Source organism: Melospiza georgiana, chromosome 6 (genome assembly GCF_028018845.1).
Source record: "Melospiza georgiana isolate bMelGeo1 chromosome 6, bMelGeo1.pri, whole genome shotgun sequence".
Taxonomy (NCBI): Eukaryota; Metazoa; Chordata; class Aves; order Passeriformes; family Passerellidae; genus Melospiza; species Melospiza georgiana.
The window spans coordinates 7,551,462-7,569,980 of NC_080435.1; the positions used below are offsets into that span (position 1 = coordinate 7,551,462).

The following is an 18,519-nucleotide window of genomic DNA, read 5'->3' on the forward strand; positions in this document are numbered from 1 at the left end:
ATCAGTGCAGAATAAGATTTTTAAAGGACTTGATAATAAAAATGGCCCTCTGTCCCTTTTGACAGAATTTGTTTTGACAGACAAGTGTGGCTAAATATAGAGCTTGCTGTTCCATGGCTGGGATGAGTCAGTTACAAGCTCAGCATCTGCTCTGACACTGGGCTTCTGCTCTTTAGGTGAGACTTGGCTTCAAAACTGAGGACATTTTTTAAATGCATGAAATATTTCCCATATTTGATGTTTTGGGTGTAGCACTTTCATTTGACATGCTGTGCAGAGTTTCCACCACCAAATGCCCAGTGCTACTCTCTGGATACCAAATGCAAATGCAAGTTGGATTTTAAATTGTTACAAAAATGTAAATCTTTTGGAATATAGTCTTCCATCCTTTCCACTCCATCACTCTGAAGCACTAAGGGATAGATGAACTTTGTTTTGGAGGAAAGAAATTGTTACAGTGATTTGCAAGTGTTTTTGGTTATGTCCCACTCATTTTGATATTTAGGTAGCAATACCTAAATATTTAGGTAGCTACCTAAATATTTGATATTTAGGTAGCTACCTTGGTAGCAGATAAGAACTTAAAGGCCTCTAAACCTTCCAGAACCAAATGAAAGGCTAACAGACTAATTAGGCTAACAGACTAGCTATAAATCGTTCTAGAAATTTCCTAACACAAAAAGAATAATTCTTATGTTTTTACCACTAGGAGGAGCCTGTGTCTTAGTTTTTAAGAATTTCAAAATTGCAACCTTTTTATTTTAACGTTTGTGTTATTTCTAAGGCTCCTACACAAATGTTACAAAGAACATGAACTTGCCTTAAAACTTCCTTATGGCTGAACAGGTTTCTTTTTCTATTACAATTTCTTTTTTGTGGAAGTTGGTTTTCAAAGTCAGGGTTGTAAAGTGTTCTCTGCAAATGCTGGAATTTGTGATTAGTCTTCCTGGCAGTTTTTAAAGTGGAACCTAAGTTACTAATTTATCTGTATTCTGGTTATCAGATCTCCATTGTGATGTTCCAAAAATGCTTTTGTTTTATTTGTGAATGCAGTGTCCACTTCTAATGCAAATGGGTCCACATTTTAAAGGTTAAAGATTAAACATCAGTGAGTGTCACGATGCTGCTACTTATTAAGTGATATTTGTTAAGGATATGTCTGGGAAAAGCATTTTCAGGGTCTCTTGAGGGAAAGAGCTCATTACTTTAAGAAACCTGTTGTGAAAATTTCTTCACCTGGGTTCCTAACTTTGGATAATCCCTACCATCCTACTTTAACACTTTCAGGATAGCAGAGTAAGATGAAATGTTCATCTGCATATTTAAAAGCTTAATTGCAAGTAAATATAAATCATTAAGAATTGCAATTCCAACTGAAGTTCTAGCTTAGTAATCAAAGTGGATGGGAAAATTGGCTGTGATTGTGAGCCTTGTGAAGCTTTACATTGCAAAAATATTGAAAATATTTCTAAAATGACGCTACTTATGCCAAAAGAGGGCTTTTGGCTCACAGAGTGTGTTTCTAATAGGGACACATTTGCCTGCAATGGTAACAAATCAGCTCTTGCCCCAGTGTCAGGCAGAGGCTCTTGTTATCACTGAATTCAGAACTAGACAGGAAATAGAAGCTAAGCTTCTCACAAAGCGCAGTATTTACATCCCAGTTCCCCTTGACTGCCAAAGGAATGAAAGTCAGATGGTGTTGCCTCTGAGGCAAGATCTTCCTTCTGGGAAAAAAAATGGCTTCTGCTTAACTCTGACTCCAGTGGTACTTACAAACTCCAAGTCTCTGCTCTTAGACAAGCCAGGTGTTGAAACAAAACATCTCAGAGCTCCAGAAGAAGTGGAAATTGGGACCAAGAAGCAGGAGCTTGGTGCAAAAGACCTTGTCATATAAAAGGCAGTGCCTAACAGTTTCTTGCTGTTCTAGAAGTCACAATTCAGCCAGAGGCATCTGCTTGTCACAAGGCAGGACACTCCCAGGCAGCAGAGTGGTGACTTTGTCTGTGCTGGTGGTAAAGGCTTCACACAGAGCCCTACCCTGTGACACCCTTGGAAGGTGTTAAGTGTGAACAACAGCTTTGAGATTCTACAGCCATTCCCAGTGTGGCTGTTTCACTAAAATAGAGGAAATGTGATGAAGCTTTAAATAGTAGGTATGTGATCCCTCTTTCCAGCGCTGTGTCTGGAGGTTTAAAAGCTTGATGTTGGTGACAAGGGAGGTTTGAATGGAATTGAGTACATGGCAGGCTTAGGGAGGACCTCTTTCAGGCAGGTACTGTACTCAGATATGACAAAAATGATCTTGTTTATACCAAGGTTAGTAAAATAGTAAGTTAACTTACTGTTTACAGGTGTACAATGTTTTGAAACTTCTGCAGCATAGTAGTTCTAGCAATGATTGATTTTGTTTTAAAGCATCAGTCCAACAAAGAAGCATATATATGTCAGCCAAGGGCAAACAGTCCTGCTTCTATTTGCACCAGTTACTATAGTGATTTAGGAACCTACATAGAAATAGAAATCCCCATCTTCCAGAATAGCTTTATATAAAAAGGAACAAACGGTGTCAGGAAAAACACCAGTACAACTCTAAATAGTTGCTTCCTTCGAGTATGTGAAAACTCTGGTTCTGTATTCTCATTCTTTGCTCTCATTTTTGCCTTTTCAGTTTCTCTTACTAAGTACAGTGAGTCCAAGTCTATCCATAGTGCTCTGGGTATCAAAGAACTCTCCTTCTTTTTACACGCCACCCTGCTTGGATTCCTTGCTGTTTCCTCACACACCTTTGGCCTACACTCTTTTCAGCCAGTCAGGCTCAACTCTGCGCCTCAATTTCCCATCAGATGATCTCCATCTGTTTCACTTTGTAGTTTTTCTATACATTCTTCTTGCCTCTGTGGCCATCATCACCTCCCAGCCTCTTTGCCCAGGCACTTCAGCCTTATGCTCTTCCCAGCCACCTGCTCGACCAGTCCTTGCCCCTTTCCAGCCCCCTGTCACAGTCTCTCATCCCTCTCTCCTGTCCTTACCAAGTGCTCTGTCATCTTCTTTCATTCTCAGCCTTATTCCATGCTTACTCCTCTTGCATTTAAATCAAGTTATTTTTGGTGGAGTGCTGAAGAGTGCTATAGAGGGAAAGGAAAGGTTTCCAGTCTTAGTGCTGCTGTTCTGTGATAGCTTCCAGCAGCAGCTCTTCTATACACTGCTTGTTAGAAATGACTCAACCATTTAATTTGATATTAAAAATAAATAAATTGGTGCAATCCAGATTAATAAATAAATAATAAATTGGTGTAATGCAGTAGCCTAAAAAATGTCATAAATTGTTAATGTTTTTCAGTACTGTAGGAAACAAAAATCATAACAGCAAATACTATGCTTTGTAGATACACAGTCCAGTAATCCCCCCTCATACCAGTGAGGAAGAACAAGTCCTGTTTTCAGGCAGAAATTTTTGAGGACTTTCCTATGATCAAAGTCTACTGTACTTGGGGTTTTCTTTTCAGGCACCACATACAATGAGCTCACCTACAAAGAAGAAGAGAAGCTTGGATTTTTTGGCCATTTTTCCCTGGGTACATGAAACATGAAACAAAAGTGTATTTGAGAGTTATATTGATACTTAGTCTTTTTGTGATCATAATTGCCTGGAATATATCTGGATTTCTGGGGCAATTGTTAGCATATGACGGGTACCAAGGGAATGCAACCTTATTGAAGGTGAAAGTGCATCCATCCACACTTTGGGTTCGTGTATTTGGGTCCCACAATTTATGCTTCCTAGCAAAAGAGTGGAAACTATGTATATTGTTTATGTTTGCTAAATACATTGTATAGAACACAAAATCACATTCAGACTATTTTCTGTGGATAAGAAGAAAAAGGGAGCACACTTAACACTTAATTTTGTTTTACATTCGCTTGGCCACTGATGTTTTAAATATTTTAGATTAGTCACTTTTTTAGATTATTTGTCTTTGGTACAGCTGTGCTAATACACAATTATTGACTGAAATGTGTTCATAACTATGACACTTATCTGTGCTTTCAGGACTGGTTATTGACAATGTTTCTGTCTGGCACACTAAGCAGATGCTTGACTATTTTTTCCATATCTGGACCTCATAAGTGAGGCCGTTCTTATCTATTTCTTTTAAACTTTCACCAGTTCATGCTGTTTAGGATGTGTTGCTTATGCAGACTGCTGTGGGGACCCTGCCCAATGACAAGTAAAGGATATCTCTATGACAGCTTTTGTTTCCCTAAAATAGAGTTCTCTTCTTGCTAAGCACTTGAAAGGTATCAGTGGGGCTATTTTTAATCTCAGCAGACTGTTCTTATAAAATTCTTTTGTAAGGAGACAGGAACAGCTTGTAGTTCTAAACCTACTCTGAGATGACGTGTTAGTGACAAACTTCTCTCCTAAATACATACAAGGATTATGTTTCAAAGGAATTCTGTGATCAAAGCAACATGAATGATTTTTTTGACTTCCAGAAAAATCTTTTCTCTTGCTACTGTCCTTTGAATGGCCATTATATGATTCCATTAAGGAAAAAGTTCTACCAAATAATATTTTCTTATGTTTTGATTCATTCTACTCGATTGTAGATCTCTCTTGAAATAATTAGAACAATAATCCTTTCTCATAGGGAATGAAACCTGCAGGTGAGATGTACCGAGGCTATCTTTAAATGTTTGGCATGTCCTGCACTGACAAATTTGTTAAAATAATATATAGGAATGCCTTGATCTCTCACAGTAATTTTCAATAAGTAGAACTGAATTTTTATATATAATTTGATATAGTAAGCCTAGAAAAATCTGAAAGAGTTGGTAAAGATAAGTGTTCCATCTTACAGAGAGGAAGAGGAAGATAATCTCAAGACAGGTGAGGTGTTTTTCATAAACATTCTGTTGGGACAATTCAACTCAATCAATTTAATTTGCATTATACTCCTCTATATCACGTAAGTATTGTAGCTTAGGCAGCAAAGCTGCTTGAGAATAATAGAGCATTTTGGGTTGAAAGGGACCTTTGAAGGTCATCTAGATCACCTAGGTCATGGAAACATTGGTGACGACATCACTGATGGAAACATGGCTTATTACACAGGTTACCTTTCCTTGGACACACAAGTATTCACCTGCATTGTGGATGGTATAAAAATATATTAGAAGTTGGCACCCTTTCTTCAAAAGTAGCTTTAGTACTAGAGCATATACTTAGATTTACAGTGACTTGGGAATGAAATACTCTTGAGATTTTTATTAACCAGTCAGAAAACTAAGGCTCAGGAAAGAAACAGCAATCACTTTTATTCTGCAGGTGTCACCACAGATAAGCCTGCTAGTTTTACAGTAATAGTTGTGGATCTATGATAGCAGAATACAGAACAGGCTGCAACCTGAGAAGCTCTGCCAAACAGTCACTGTCATGACTGCTGTGTGGACATAACTGTAATTTCCTTCTTTAGCTTCAACTGATCCACTTGTTATTTGTTAATAGGAAAAAAGAATTATCTCCATGGGGGACCATCCATTAACTCCCACACAGCCTTTGACAGCTTCTGTATAAGCCTGCTGAAGAGGAAAAGGAGGAAACCCAGCAGCTTTACCTTAATCTGCTATGCTCACACCACAATTTGAAGAGATTTTCTTCATGCCTTGCAGCCCTGAGCAATAATCTCTCAGAGCAAGAGCTGACAAGTGGGTGGGGGGAGCTCCTGGCATTGAAGGGGAGAGGTGGTGCTGCATGAGAGAGCTCTTTAGCCATTTTCTTTGTTATTTTAGAAGTAATGGTCAATCATTAACTCATTTTGCTATTATTATTTGCTCACAGAATAATGGTCAGGATTTGAGGACTAAGGCAATCTCAAGGAAACAAGGTGCTCAGATAAGGTTTGTTTTCACTTGACAGTTCAGTTCCAGCAGGTGGCTTTTATGAAGGTTCCCATTGCCAGGAGTATATAAATATTGTTTACTTAGAGTATTTACACAACAGTGCTGAAAACATGAATGAAACAAGAGAATTGATACTGTGGTGTGAATGTGCGTTGTCTCAGGCTGAAGTGTCAGCAGAGGGTTTGTTTGGCAGGTAAGCCACCCTGGGCTGAGAGAACTGGGCTGGTAGGAATACTGGAGGTGCTTTTTCTTTGTCATGATATTTTAGAAGTGATGTTTCTTACCTGAAGTGAAGCACTGGGCTTTAGTAATGCTCTGCAGCACCCCTGTGCTTCAAATGAGTCTTACATATGTTAATTCAAAGCATCCAAGTATCTCCATCAGGTGTATAGTTCATAGTCTGAAGGAAAGGCATGTACACTGAACAGGCAGCCAGCAGCCTCAATTGATAGGATTTAAATGGAAATTGTGGAAGCATCAAAACTTACAGTCAATTTCACATCCAACTGGATAGAAATAATCAGCCTGAAGACCTTATGTTTGTCTAAGTTACATATATTTCTCACATGGAAGGGTCTTTTTACTGGAGCAATAACAGATTGTTTTGTCTTGATGGAGAAAACTACTGGAAGAACTTCAGCAGGACTGCTGTTTTTGCAAGTAACTGCTACCAGCTGTGAAAGGCACTTATATTCCAAAAGAGACTGCTGCTAGGTGGGAATTTTTGAACTTTATAACCTATTTTGATTTTTTCTTTTACTGTTGAACAAACCTTACACACTTCTAACAGTACTAAAAACCTACAAGGTAAGAATATTTGCCATGACATTTGGAGATAAGGCTGATTTTACATCAGAGGAGATCTCACCCAGGAAAGGATAGTCTAAACTGTCATTCATCAAGTAGTCTTTTCAGGTGCGATGGGGGGAAAATTGGGAGATACTTTGTTGTTCTTAACCAGATAGGTTGGGAGAAGCTTCTCAGTGTATATGGTTTTAATCAGATTGGGATGAAGATTATTTACTTAATAATTTATTTATTACCAGCATGGAATTAATGGGCAATTAGTGACTCTACTTTTAGGATCTGTGTCAGCCACTGAACAGATAAATGACAATAGTATATGCTGGCAAAACATCAATAAACACCTACCATTTTCTGAAGACCTTTCTTGAGGCTTTGCAGGTGCACCTTCCCTCTTTTCCTCTTTTCAGGAAATTGAGGAGTGGTTAGTGTTTTGAACTCAGAATTCTTATTTTTATGAAGACTTTTAAAAAATCTAGTTAGTGCTTCTCTTTTGTAATGCTTTGGATTTGCATTTGACTAATTGTCATTGTAAATTTTGAAAATCAAAACTGATTTGTGTTTTTCAAGTGGAGCATTCTTAGAAGGCCCTATGGAATTAGGCTCCAACTTTTGCAATTCAGTCACTGCTTTGCAATATGCATTGTCCCACAAATGCTGTGATGGTCCTCTTGGTCCACTGCCTTCTGGTCACAGGTTCTTTAGAATATGGATCATCTCTGTCTTTTAGTTGTGGTATGTGCCTTTTTAAAAAAAAATAATAGCATTGCTCAGAAAGTGTAAGCACAAAAACCCGGCTGCATATTTTCCTTTTTAAATTTTATTTATTTGTTGAATAACAACAATGTGCAATAGAGAAGTGTTAACCTGGAATAAGTTTGCTTTGGTTTTAGAGGGTATCCTTTTTTGTTCTGATATCATAATGAAATTATTAAAATACACATCTTATGACCATCAGTGCTTTTATTATGAAGATGCATTTGCTTGGCTAATACAACTAACACTCTGTGTCAGATATGCTTTGCCATCCCAAGTGGCATGGTGGAGGCAGAGGAGGAGTGTTACTTCAGTTCCTTTGTGTAGATTCTTCCAAAAGGCAATGCTGCCTGGATTAAAATCATCTTCTTGCCTTCTCCTGTGATCATTAAAATGTACTTCCCAGCCAGAAACTATCAACTACTGCAGGAAAAAACCTACCCCAGATACTCTTCAAACTTGTAGGTGAGAAGCTGGAAATGCTATCATGTCATTCATTTGCTTAAACAAAATAATCTGCAAAAGTGCTTACATATCACTTATGGCCTTTCACAAACCTTCAGGAAGAGTTATTACAGTGAGTTTATTTCATTCATTCCAAGCTTCTCTTTAAAGTTTTTTATTTACATGCAAATAGTCTCCCTTGCTAGAATTTTCACTCTTTCATCTGACATGCAAAATTATCCATGTAGATTCGTGTGATGTCTCTGATTGGTAGAAAAAAAAACATCTAATAACTGGACTTCTATGCTGGTGTCTTTTTAAAAGCTAGAAAACAAGTAGTGAGTAATTATCAAAGGCATTATTTTCTATAAAAAGCAGAACAGTAGCTATAGCCAGTGGTTCCCAAATGGTGTGGTTTGGACACAGTTCTGCTCGAGAGCACAGCAGTGGATAGTTCAAGCACTCACTGACAGTAAAAACAGCAGGAATGAAAGTTACATTCTGTTGCACAGAGACTAATATAATGATTATATACTGTAAATAGTATCTTACTGCTTCATTGTTCTGAGCTACTTGTTTCTTATGAAGAATGTCAGAGTTCTGCAAAGAGAAAATGGAGTGAACTGTAGAATTGGGGGATTTATGCTTGTTTCAGACATTAGGAAATGACTAGGGTTTTTTCAGTTTTGCATAATTTTACTATTTTTTAAAAAACATATGTATGTAATGGGGAAAAGTTTATCTTGATTTATTTCAATTACTTCATGTGGAGACAAGGGCAATCTAACTATGACAGATATATGAAAAGAGGAAATATTGTCTGAAAACACACTGAGTAAGCAGGACATTACAAGACTGCTGCCTCCTTGTACATGTGTATTAAGTGATTGCTAAGATGAGCAGGACTCCTAAATGAGCAGAATTTGTGTTTCATTAATATCTTCACTTTTCTTCTTTTCAAGTTCCACTCTAATGCTGAGACAGAAAATGGAGATAAGGATTTATTGTCAAAATACATTACCTGACTGATGTTATACCACTTCATTCTTTTTAAGTCTAAAATGTACATTACACATCTAGATGCATTTAAATGTTAACTATAATTTCTTTGTTGAAGCAAGGTTATTGATATTAGTTAGTCCTATTTTAATAAATAACTGTTTCTTAGAGGGAGTGCTTGTAGTGGATTAAGAAAAAATGACAGCCAAGTATTCTGTTACTCTTACAGATTTTTACACTGGCACAATGTATTAAAGGTAGACCATGGAATACTGACTACTGAAAAACAAACAGAAATAAAAACATATGCACATATAAACATTATTGTTTGTATTATACATATAAACAATAATGTTTATATGTGCATTTGCTTATAATAATATAAACATTACAAACATTCTCAAAAGTCTCTACCATGAATATTTAATAATTGTTTATTCACAGATCTGACCAAACAGCCATTGCTCCTTTTTCCAGTTGAATTATTTTTATTCTTACCTTGACTTTCAGATCAACTGAGATTCAGAGTTTTACTGAGGAGCTGGAGAATGAAAAAAAGTTTAAGATATTATCAGACATTAAAGAATGGTAGTTTTGAATTGAGACTTGGTACTGAAAGTGAAATATGGACATTCTCTAGTAGTTGCTTTTATCTGATGATTCTAAGAAGATTTAATGTTCCTAAAGCAAGCTTCAGATGATGATAAAATTAATCTGTGAGCCCTGAGGGTATTGGCACCCAGCACTGCAAGGTGTACTGTATGCACATTCCTGATTTAGCACCGAGTCAAATATTCAACTTGGTGATGTGCAGAAATACCTTCAGGCTTGCTGTGCTGAAAATGGATTTCCATCAATTACTGTTATGTAGGTCACTTTTGCAGCTTTTACTGGGTTTGAGCACTTAAAGTAATGCTACTTACATTTCTATTGATAGATACTTTGCTGGCAGCTTTACAAAAAATATTTAATATTTCATATTTTTTTTATTCTGTTATAAACATGTGACTTTTGTTCCTGGTCCTTTTGACAAAAAAAAAAAAAAAAAAAATTTGTTATAATTCCAAAAATGTTTGTGATGTAGCATGCACTACCTTATACATAGGTCTAATAGCCAATTACTTGATTTAAAACCTTCAGTTACAGAATAAGCACAAAGTTTAATGAAGTTATCCTCGATGCAGTGGTTGTAGATAGACCTCCCTTCCACTGCTAAGTATCTGCTCTAGAAATAGCAAGTCAGAAGTGCAATAATTGTACACCATCAGACCTCTATTACCTAGCAAGTAACCTAATTCTATCATAACGCTTCAGAATGAAAAAAAAAAATCTTACTGATGCGTGTGATTAACAAACTTTTTGTATACTGCCCAAAAAATCAGATAAAGGGGAACTATGGTTTTATTTCCTTTTAACTACCCATTAGTCTCTCTTCCTTGCAGTGTTAGGGTTATGCATAAGGTTCATCTGATTACCTCTGACATCCAGCCTGCACTCTATTTCAGCTTCACCACACTCATTGACAGCTTTGCAGGTGTAAATGCCTCCGTCAAAGGGAGTGGGCTTGCGGATCTCCAGGGTCAGCACCCCCTGCTTACTGAACATGCGGTACTTGGCATCCCCAGAGAGATCCATTTTGTTTTTGAACCAGAATATCTTCGGCTGAAGAGCAAAAAAGAAGACTTTTAAAATAGAAGTTAGAGAATGGAAGACTTACACCTGATCTTGCGGCCTCAATGTAGCCATCAAAGGCTAAGTAGTATTATGAGGTGTATTATGAGGAGTATTGAAGAAGAACTGTTAATACTTTTTCAAGGAACATCTCATTCAGTACAAATTCATGAAACCAATAATTCAAAAGTTCAGTATTTTTGTTAACTCAAAATAGCATATAGGAAATGTAGGGTTTTGCCCTGTTTTTTGCAATTAAATAAAACCCCAAACCCAACCCCTATTAACTGACTACAAATTCATTCATTTAGGAGTTATTTAGTTGTGCTTATTAAAATGTATTTGAATGCTACAAGAATCTTACAGAAGGGGAATTAAATGTTACAGATTATTAGAACAGAAGTGTCATGAAAGTCCACAGATGCTGGGTTGCCAATTTAGGATGCCAAGGTTTGGTCCAGGAAAGAATTTTCCAAACTCTCTAGCATATCTTTAGCAACTTCAGGAATTTAAACATGAAGTTCCTGTCGGCTTCTGCTATGGAATGAAGTGGTTGCTTCTATAACAGTTCAAGCTTTTATGTTTTGTTTCCAGTTCCTGAAAAAGTGCCTTTAATTTTTATAAAGGAACTTTGAAAATGAAAAATCTGAAACAAACTGCTTTTGTTTATTTCAGGCTCATTAGTACATACAGTGAAGAAACAGTGTTTAAAGAATATAAAACCAAGCTTTACATTTTTCTATTTTTCTTTCAGACATTATTGTCTTCTGTTTCTTCATCCATTAACCCCAAAACTACTGCACTGTTTTTACAGAGTGCTTTCAAATCTACTGAATCACTTTTGTGTTTGACCTGTGGTATATCAATCCAGTACATCCCAGCTGCCACTTGCTCAATTTTCTTGTCAGATCTCTGCTGGATTTTTTCCTGCCTTAACATTTTTTCCTTGTTTCTCTATAGCCTCTTTATCTTTCTGGGTATATGTCTCTTGTTATACTTCATTACTGGCAGGGCATGAGTACTGTCTCTGCTTGCAGTGTAAACTTTTCCATGCCCTACAGATCATCCTGAGGTGTGCTTGAGAATCTACAATAATTAAGAACTGGGAACTTCTCATCCACATAAGGTAATGAGAGCTTTTGCAGAGCACTGCTGCAGGTACTGAAACATTTTATCAAGGGTAATTTGGGCAATGGAAGTACGAAAACATATCTGGAAAAGCTGCTTTAAGAGCATTAGGTGTACTGAAGGTTGAGGACTACTTGGATCCTTCAGGCTAATGTGAAGGAGGAGCTGGCATGCCTGAATTGCAAAGCCTTCCATTACTGCACAAGAACAGCTGTAAAATTGAGAAGGTTTTTAAAGAATCTTCTTAAAACCATGGAAACAGAATGAAGTGGATGCAGATGCACAAAAATGTCAGTTAACCAAGAGGGAATATTGTCAATAACACAGTCATTTCTAAGCTGAGGCAGCTACTGGAAGATGGATTTTGCCTACAGTTGCTGGTGTTTATTCTGTAATGTTCTTGCTTTTTGGAAGCTGTTTACATGGATATGCTTCCTTTTTACTTTTGAGTTTTGTCTGGAGCTCCATCCAATGAAAGCAGTAAATTATTTTTTTAATTTGGACTGAGTGATTGTTACATGTTTTGCTCTGTAGCAATCAGATCCCTTCAGAGGTATGAGGTAGTGAAAGAAGCTGAAAATAAGCAACCAGACATGAAGGGATTGTGCTAATTTAAATTTAGGACAAGATTATGTCATAATATGGTAAATTCCTTCACTGCAGGCAAAAATCTTATTTCCCTTTTCTGAGAAGTCTATATTTAGCTCCTAGCTGATACAGTTTTTACTGCTTGTTCCCGATTAACAAAACAGTACATCTTTATGTAATCTTTGATGGGACTTTCATAAATATATTTAGAATGAGAAAATATTACTGCGAGATTAAAAACCCAAACCAACAAAACCCCCGCAAAAAAAGCTTCACATGAGACCAGGCCTTATTCTAGTTTTGCAAAATAGCTCAGCCTGTCAAAAACTTCTGTGGATGCATTGGTGTTACAGAAAAACTGCTGTTCCTCTGTGTCATTTGGTTAGTGGAACAGTAGATGACATTTAGCTGCTGTTTTCTTCCAAGTCTAGAGAGAGCAGAGTATAGATTGTGAGCAGACCGTTTTGTTGTTGTTTACCTTCTGCAGTGAGTGGGTTTTGTGCAGAGGGGGTACATTTCCAGTGGTGTGGTGCCACCAGGAGCAGTGAGTGCCCTTCCCTCAGTCCCCATCACTGTGCCACCCCCCAGCTGTGCACAGACCCACCCAACCCCTCGCCCCCTCTCTGCAGGCTCAGGTGTGAGTGAGGTGGGCATGACCAGGTGCCCTCTGCTGCTCCTCTGCACAGCCATGCCACACTCAGCCACGCTGAGCTGGCAGGAATTCCTGCCTTGGCGCAGCACCCTCAGTGAGAGTGGTGACTGTACCTTGGGGATGCCTCTGACAGCACAGCTGAGAGTGGTGTTGTAGCCTGCGATCACAGAGCGGTTCACCAAAGGGTGGGTGAACTTAGGGGCTTCCGAGAAGTCGTGTTCTTTGTAACAAGGGGGTTTGTAAGTGGTGCCTGCAGTTGAAAGAGACAAAATAGTAAGAACCGTGTTGGTAGTTCCACTGACTTCTGCACAATCTATCTGTCATTTATTTTGTCTGTATGATTTTAGGAAGCTTCAAAACTTTTGGCATTTGTGATATAAAAAGTCTTTAAATACATTTCATTCTAAAACATGTCTCATGTTTACTGTGTTAGTTAAGGTAAAAGGTCCTGGCAATCATGAGTTTTCAGCTTCTGTTAAAAATATGAGAGCCATATGTGTGCAGGGAAAGTCTTCACCACATACATCTTCAACTTTTAACGCCAAAATAGAAATAAAATATCCCAGCTGTATTATTTACTTCAGATAATATAGTTTAGGAAGACTCTATGATTAAATATTTTTGACTAACTTTTGTATTAGTACAGGAGATCTTCCTAGATAAAGGCTCTTTATGCTAAAATTCTTTTTAAGTGCTAGTTAGTAAATAATGAAAATATCTTTAGGGATGCAGCTAGTAAAACTGTATTTTTCATTTGCCAGTGTATTACTTCTGGTACTTAGTGGCTTTTGTGATCTTTGGTTTGAAGAATATGTTACCTGTTTTTTGGATATGGGCAGGATTTTTTGTGGTTGCAGCAGTTTCACTCAGTCCACACAAATTTTCACTGAAGATTCGAAAAAAATAGTCATTTCCCATAATGAGGTCCGACACGATACAATTTGTGCGACGATAGTGATCAAAAACCGTGTACCATTCCTGTAACAAGACTGTACTGTTTAGAAAGATGTTGTGAGAGGTCAGACATGTGCTACTTTTGGTATGGAGAGAAATTTTTTGCTACAAGGAAAAGACAGGCAGACAGGTATTTAGCACTAACCTGTGAAATTGATATTACGTTGCTCCCTGTGAAGATCAGCTGATCTATTTTCTTACTTTTATATTCTGGTGGTGTGATAGGTGTATTAATGCTTCCATTTTGAGAAAAAAATTCCCTCAACTCTCTACCATATTTTAGCCATACTCATATCTGGGGAATCTGGTACAAAATGTGTACTCGGAATACAAGTGGTTAATGGGTTCTTCCGTAAGAAGATATTTTCCAGTTTGACAGGCATACATACCTCTCCCAGGACATACCCTGCTATGCCTAGCATCTCACTTCAACTCTAACTCCTCCTCCCTCCCCTTCATTTTTTTTGCTGCATTTATGAAAAATATAATTGCAAATAAAAAGTATAATTTCACCTTCTAAGGAGATCTGTCTATGCAGTTGCCACCTGATACTGCACAGGCTTGGTCTCCCTTCCATTTTCTACTGAGTATTTAAATTAATCTTTCACCTTTTGGAGGTTTTTTAGATTCTATTTCTCAATGTTTAATTGCCTCTGAGGTGCCACAGGACACCTTGGACGTACAAATGAGTGTCATGAACTCAGTCATTTTCTCAAGTCTCTGTGTTCCCAGAGCAGGTGCTGGTTTAACTCCCTTCAGAGCCACAGACCTAGCCAAGTTCTTACCATTGTTTTTTTGTCAGCTTTCTGAACTGTGTAGCCCAAGATCTGAGCATTGCCATCGTCCTGGGGAGGTGACCACTCCAGGGCTGCATTAAATCCCCAAACATCTACAAGCTTTATATTCTGAGGAGGACCAGGCTTGTCTGCAGAGGAGATATAAGAAAACACCTTAGCTTCTAGTTCAAGATTCAGGAGCCTTGTCATTTCCCCATGCAGGGGAAATAAAATAGAACCTGATAGCAATCTGTAACATTCCATAGCAACACACTTCATTAATGTGAAGTTAAAACTGTAAACAAGAACATTGGGAAATTTTCAAATAACCTTTGAATATTCTTTAGAGAGGCCTGAATCTTACGGAGAAATAGAAAACACACAAGAATTAGTAACATCTTTAAAATAGAATAAGAAGTTTGTGTTGTTTGGATGGATGTGATTAACTCTTTAACTGCAGTTTTATTACTTACTTTGTAACCTCAGTGCAATTTCTTGGCCATTTATCTACACTGCTATAACTACCAGGGCAATGGGGTGTGTGCCTTCCAGCTGAGGCAGGCCAGCCATTTGGGAATGCACCTTTTCCCTCTTGGCTCAGTGCTTGTTAGCTTGCACACTAAGTGATTTCTCTGAAATAGCTAGAAAAAGAACAAACTCTCAAAGAGATAGAGAAATCTGTGTCCTTTTTAAGATACATGGAAATATAGAGAACATAGTATGAAATGATAATAATTTTATTTTTTTCTTTTTATACCATGATGTTTAGTCAAATGCTGTAAGATTTAGATTAGATTTATTAAATAATATTTCTGTCTTTTTTAACTTAGGACACCAGTCCACCTTTTTGATGTTAGATTGCGGTACCCAGTTGTGGGGCCTGCTGGGGACAGCTGGATTGTTCAGCTTGTTATTGAGTGAAAAACAGTTCAGGATCATTCTAGACAGCTGAAGGGAAACTGTCTCCCCATTGTGTAGCTAGGCTGGAAAAATTAAGAAAATTGTAAGAATCTGATGGATGTAGGTATGAGATGAGCAAAGCACAGAGGAATGTAATTATAGGTGGCTTGTAATTTAATTCCTTAAAGAAAGATATTCAAACCAGTAATAAATTAGCCTTTGTTACTGGGGGAACTGTGACTTTCTACATCAAAGCATAATGTGCTAATTCTCTTTTCACTGACAAACTTTGGAATTGAAAAACTGCTTTATAATTAGGTTTGACCCCTACTGTCCTTCTTCAAAGTGGTGCCTACTAGAACACTGCATGATGTCTGATAAGGGACATGGAATGCATGGCTCTAATTCCACTTATCATCCTCTTTCTGCCTATTTTAACTAACATTTCAGAGAAAAACCTGCCATCCTCTGTGTTTCTCAGCAGCCATCAACCAGGTAAAGCCTTCTTAAATTTTCTTCTCTGTTTCTGAAGTAGGGAATGGCAATATGTTGTCAAATGAACAACATTGCTTATGGAGAGGTGGAAATGCATTTGTTGTTAGCTTGAATCACAACTTAGAAGAAACAAAATCCTAGTTGTTTTGTTAGATATATATTTCATTTCACAGAAATCAATCAATCTGTTCTGGTTTAAGAGAAGAATTTTTCATACTACATACCTGTCTGCATATATGTGAAGAACAACCTTAGAAAAGGCAGAGATGGATAAATTTGCTACATGGATTTTTATGTTCTTGATATTTGTGGTTCAGTGGGATAATGTAATCTGCAAGAAGATATATCCAAAATTCCTTCGTAGAATGGTAGAATATTTCTTTCTCAGTAATAACCAGTACAACTCTATCTTGTGGACAGAGGATGGGAAAAGTTAAACTTACTGATGCTTCTGACTCAAATTATTTTCCTCTGTAGGGCACTGTGTCGGAGTGGGGAATTATATTCTGAGGAAGTACTCTGTCTTACCCTCAGCACAAGCTCAGCTGAGGAGTTTTGCAAACTAATGAAATTTATACAATGGGAAGAAGAGATAGTGTGAATTATCTTTCAAAGATAAATTCTAATTTTTATTTTCAAATAATACATAATGAGAAAAAGAATTAATTCCAGTTAAAAAAATAAAGTATAGGACTGAGGTTTGCTTCAGTCAATAGAAGTCATGATGAAAGACATAATTTACTGATTCATGTAGAGTGTGAAAGAAGTTGAGGGAACCATATTCTCCAGAGATTGGAGATATTTTCATTATCTTTGCACTTTCTAAAAGTCTTCAGTAAATACTCTATTCCCATAGGAAAAGTGCACATTCTTTTGATCTCTAGAGTAAAGGGCAACAACTGTTTTGGCAACGAGGGAAGGTGATGGCAGTAACAGAGTTGTTTCCTCTTGTTTGGAGCTGACCTGACTCATCACCACAGCAGAGCTTTTGGCCACCTGCACTCTTGCCCTACTTTAAAAAGGGATAGGTGCTGAAGCCACAAGCATTTCTTCTTCATCAAGGAGACTTTTGCCAAGGGAAGTTAGCTGATGAAAAGACACCTCAAAAGATCACTGATTGACTTGTTGTGTCTCTGAAAGCCAGGGTGGCTTTTCAGCCTGCTGTTCTACAGCACCTAAAGCACCACTAGGAGTGTAAAAAGGGTGCCTGAAACACCTGTATTTCTGTCGTGCCAAGAGAAATAAAATCTGGGGAACAAAAAGTGCAGTTGACAGAATTGAGAAGAGGTAGTTCCTCTAGAATAACACAATCAAGAATCAGAGTAGATGCCCTGATTGCAGAAGTATCTGCATATGTTATAAGCCATTTCTCTTCTTGGTCATGAATCAATGAATTATATGTATTCCCATTCATTTGAGCAAACTACTCAAGAAGTACAAAATTAATGTCCTCCATCTCTTACCTGTGTGATAAGATTAGTTCTTTTTTTCAACTTTCATTTTCTGTATTGTATTGTATAACTCTCTGGCAATGGCAGATGGATATGTTTTTGTGACTTTCTACACAAACAGTTGGCAGAAGATACTTGGTGCTACGGCCTAAGAGCAATGGCCAGAATCTGGAGTCACTAACCAGTTTTAGAAAGATAAATTAGAATGTAGGGTGCACTGCTACTCCCCATTACCTGAATCATAGGGTCAGAGAATGGCTTAGGTTGGAAGGGACCTCAAAGATCTTTCAGTTCCAACCCCATGCCATGGGCAGGGACACCTTCCAGCAGAGCAGATTGCTCAGACCCCCATCCAGCCTGGCCCTGAGCACCACCAGGCATGGGGCATCCACACCTTCGCTGGGCACTCTTGGGATTATTTTGGTTTAGCTGCCATTTACTTATTTTGCTCTTGCAGAACTGCAGTCATCCTTTCAGCAGAAGCTGCTGCTGGTATTAAGACATATTTGCTCCAATTTTTTATGTCGTTCTTGTTTGCTGTTGGCACCGTTGCATACACATTCTGCCAACGCAATTAATAAAACTTTATGTAGAGCAAAGTCAGCGTTTTTAATTCCAAAGCATTAGGAGGTGAGCCAAAACATGGATTCTAAAAATGTATTGATACACTGGAAGAAATTTGGGATAAAAGTGTGAAAGCGGGGAAAGAGAAATAAAAACAGTTATCAAGAATGTTAAAAAGAGTGCCAAAGAGGAGAAACAGAAAAGCTCTGGCTAAACATTAATGATATCTGAATAAGCAAGATCTCAGAATATCTCTCACATAATCCCAACAGAAGTTATGGAAACTTTGGCAATGACATTAGAAAAGAGACTGGAAATTGTATAATAGAGAATAAGCCCCAGACTAACTAGACACTCTTAACAGAGTAAAGCATTAAATGTGAATTTTTCAAATTCACAAGACTGTGCCTTCTAATTTTTGGAACTGTAG

At 37.6% G+C, this 18,519-nt stretch overlaps 1 protein-coding gene across 2 annotated transcripts in view; it reads right to left on the reverse strand.

The window, feature by feature from the left end:
• Positions 1-8,774: 8,774 nt before the first annotated feature.
• The window catches only part of MYBPC3 (myosin binding protein C3), a 60,853-nt gene continuing 51,108 nt past the window's right edge, over positions 8,775-18,519 (reverse strand). The window contains exons 30-35 of one of the 2 annotated variants that reach the window (XM_058025800.1): positions 14,689-14,828; positions 13,768-13,927; positions 13,063-13,199; positions 10,386-10,572; positions 9,409-9,451; positions 8,775-8,886 (exon numbers count right to left, since the gene is read on the reverse strand). In XM_058025800.1, coding sequence (XP_057881783.1) covers positions 9,441-9,451; positions 10,386-10,572; positions 13,063-13,199; positions 13,768-13,927; positions 14,689-14,828 — 635 coding nt within the window. In that variant the 3' untranslated portion in view covers positions 8,775-8,886; positions 9,409-9,440. Of the gene's footprint in view, positions 8,887-9,408; positions 9,452-10,332; positions 10,573-13,062; positions 13,200-13,767; positions 13,928-14,688; positions 14,829-18,519 lie in introns of those variants that run through there. The other variant, XM_058025801.1, reaches the window with a different exon arrangement.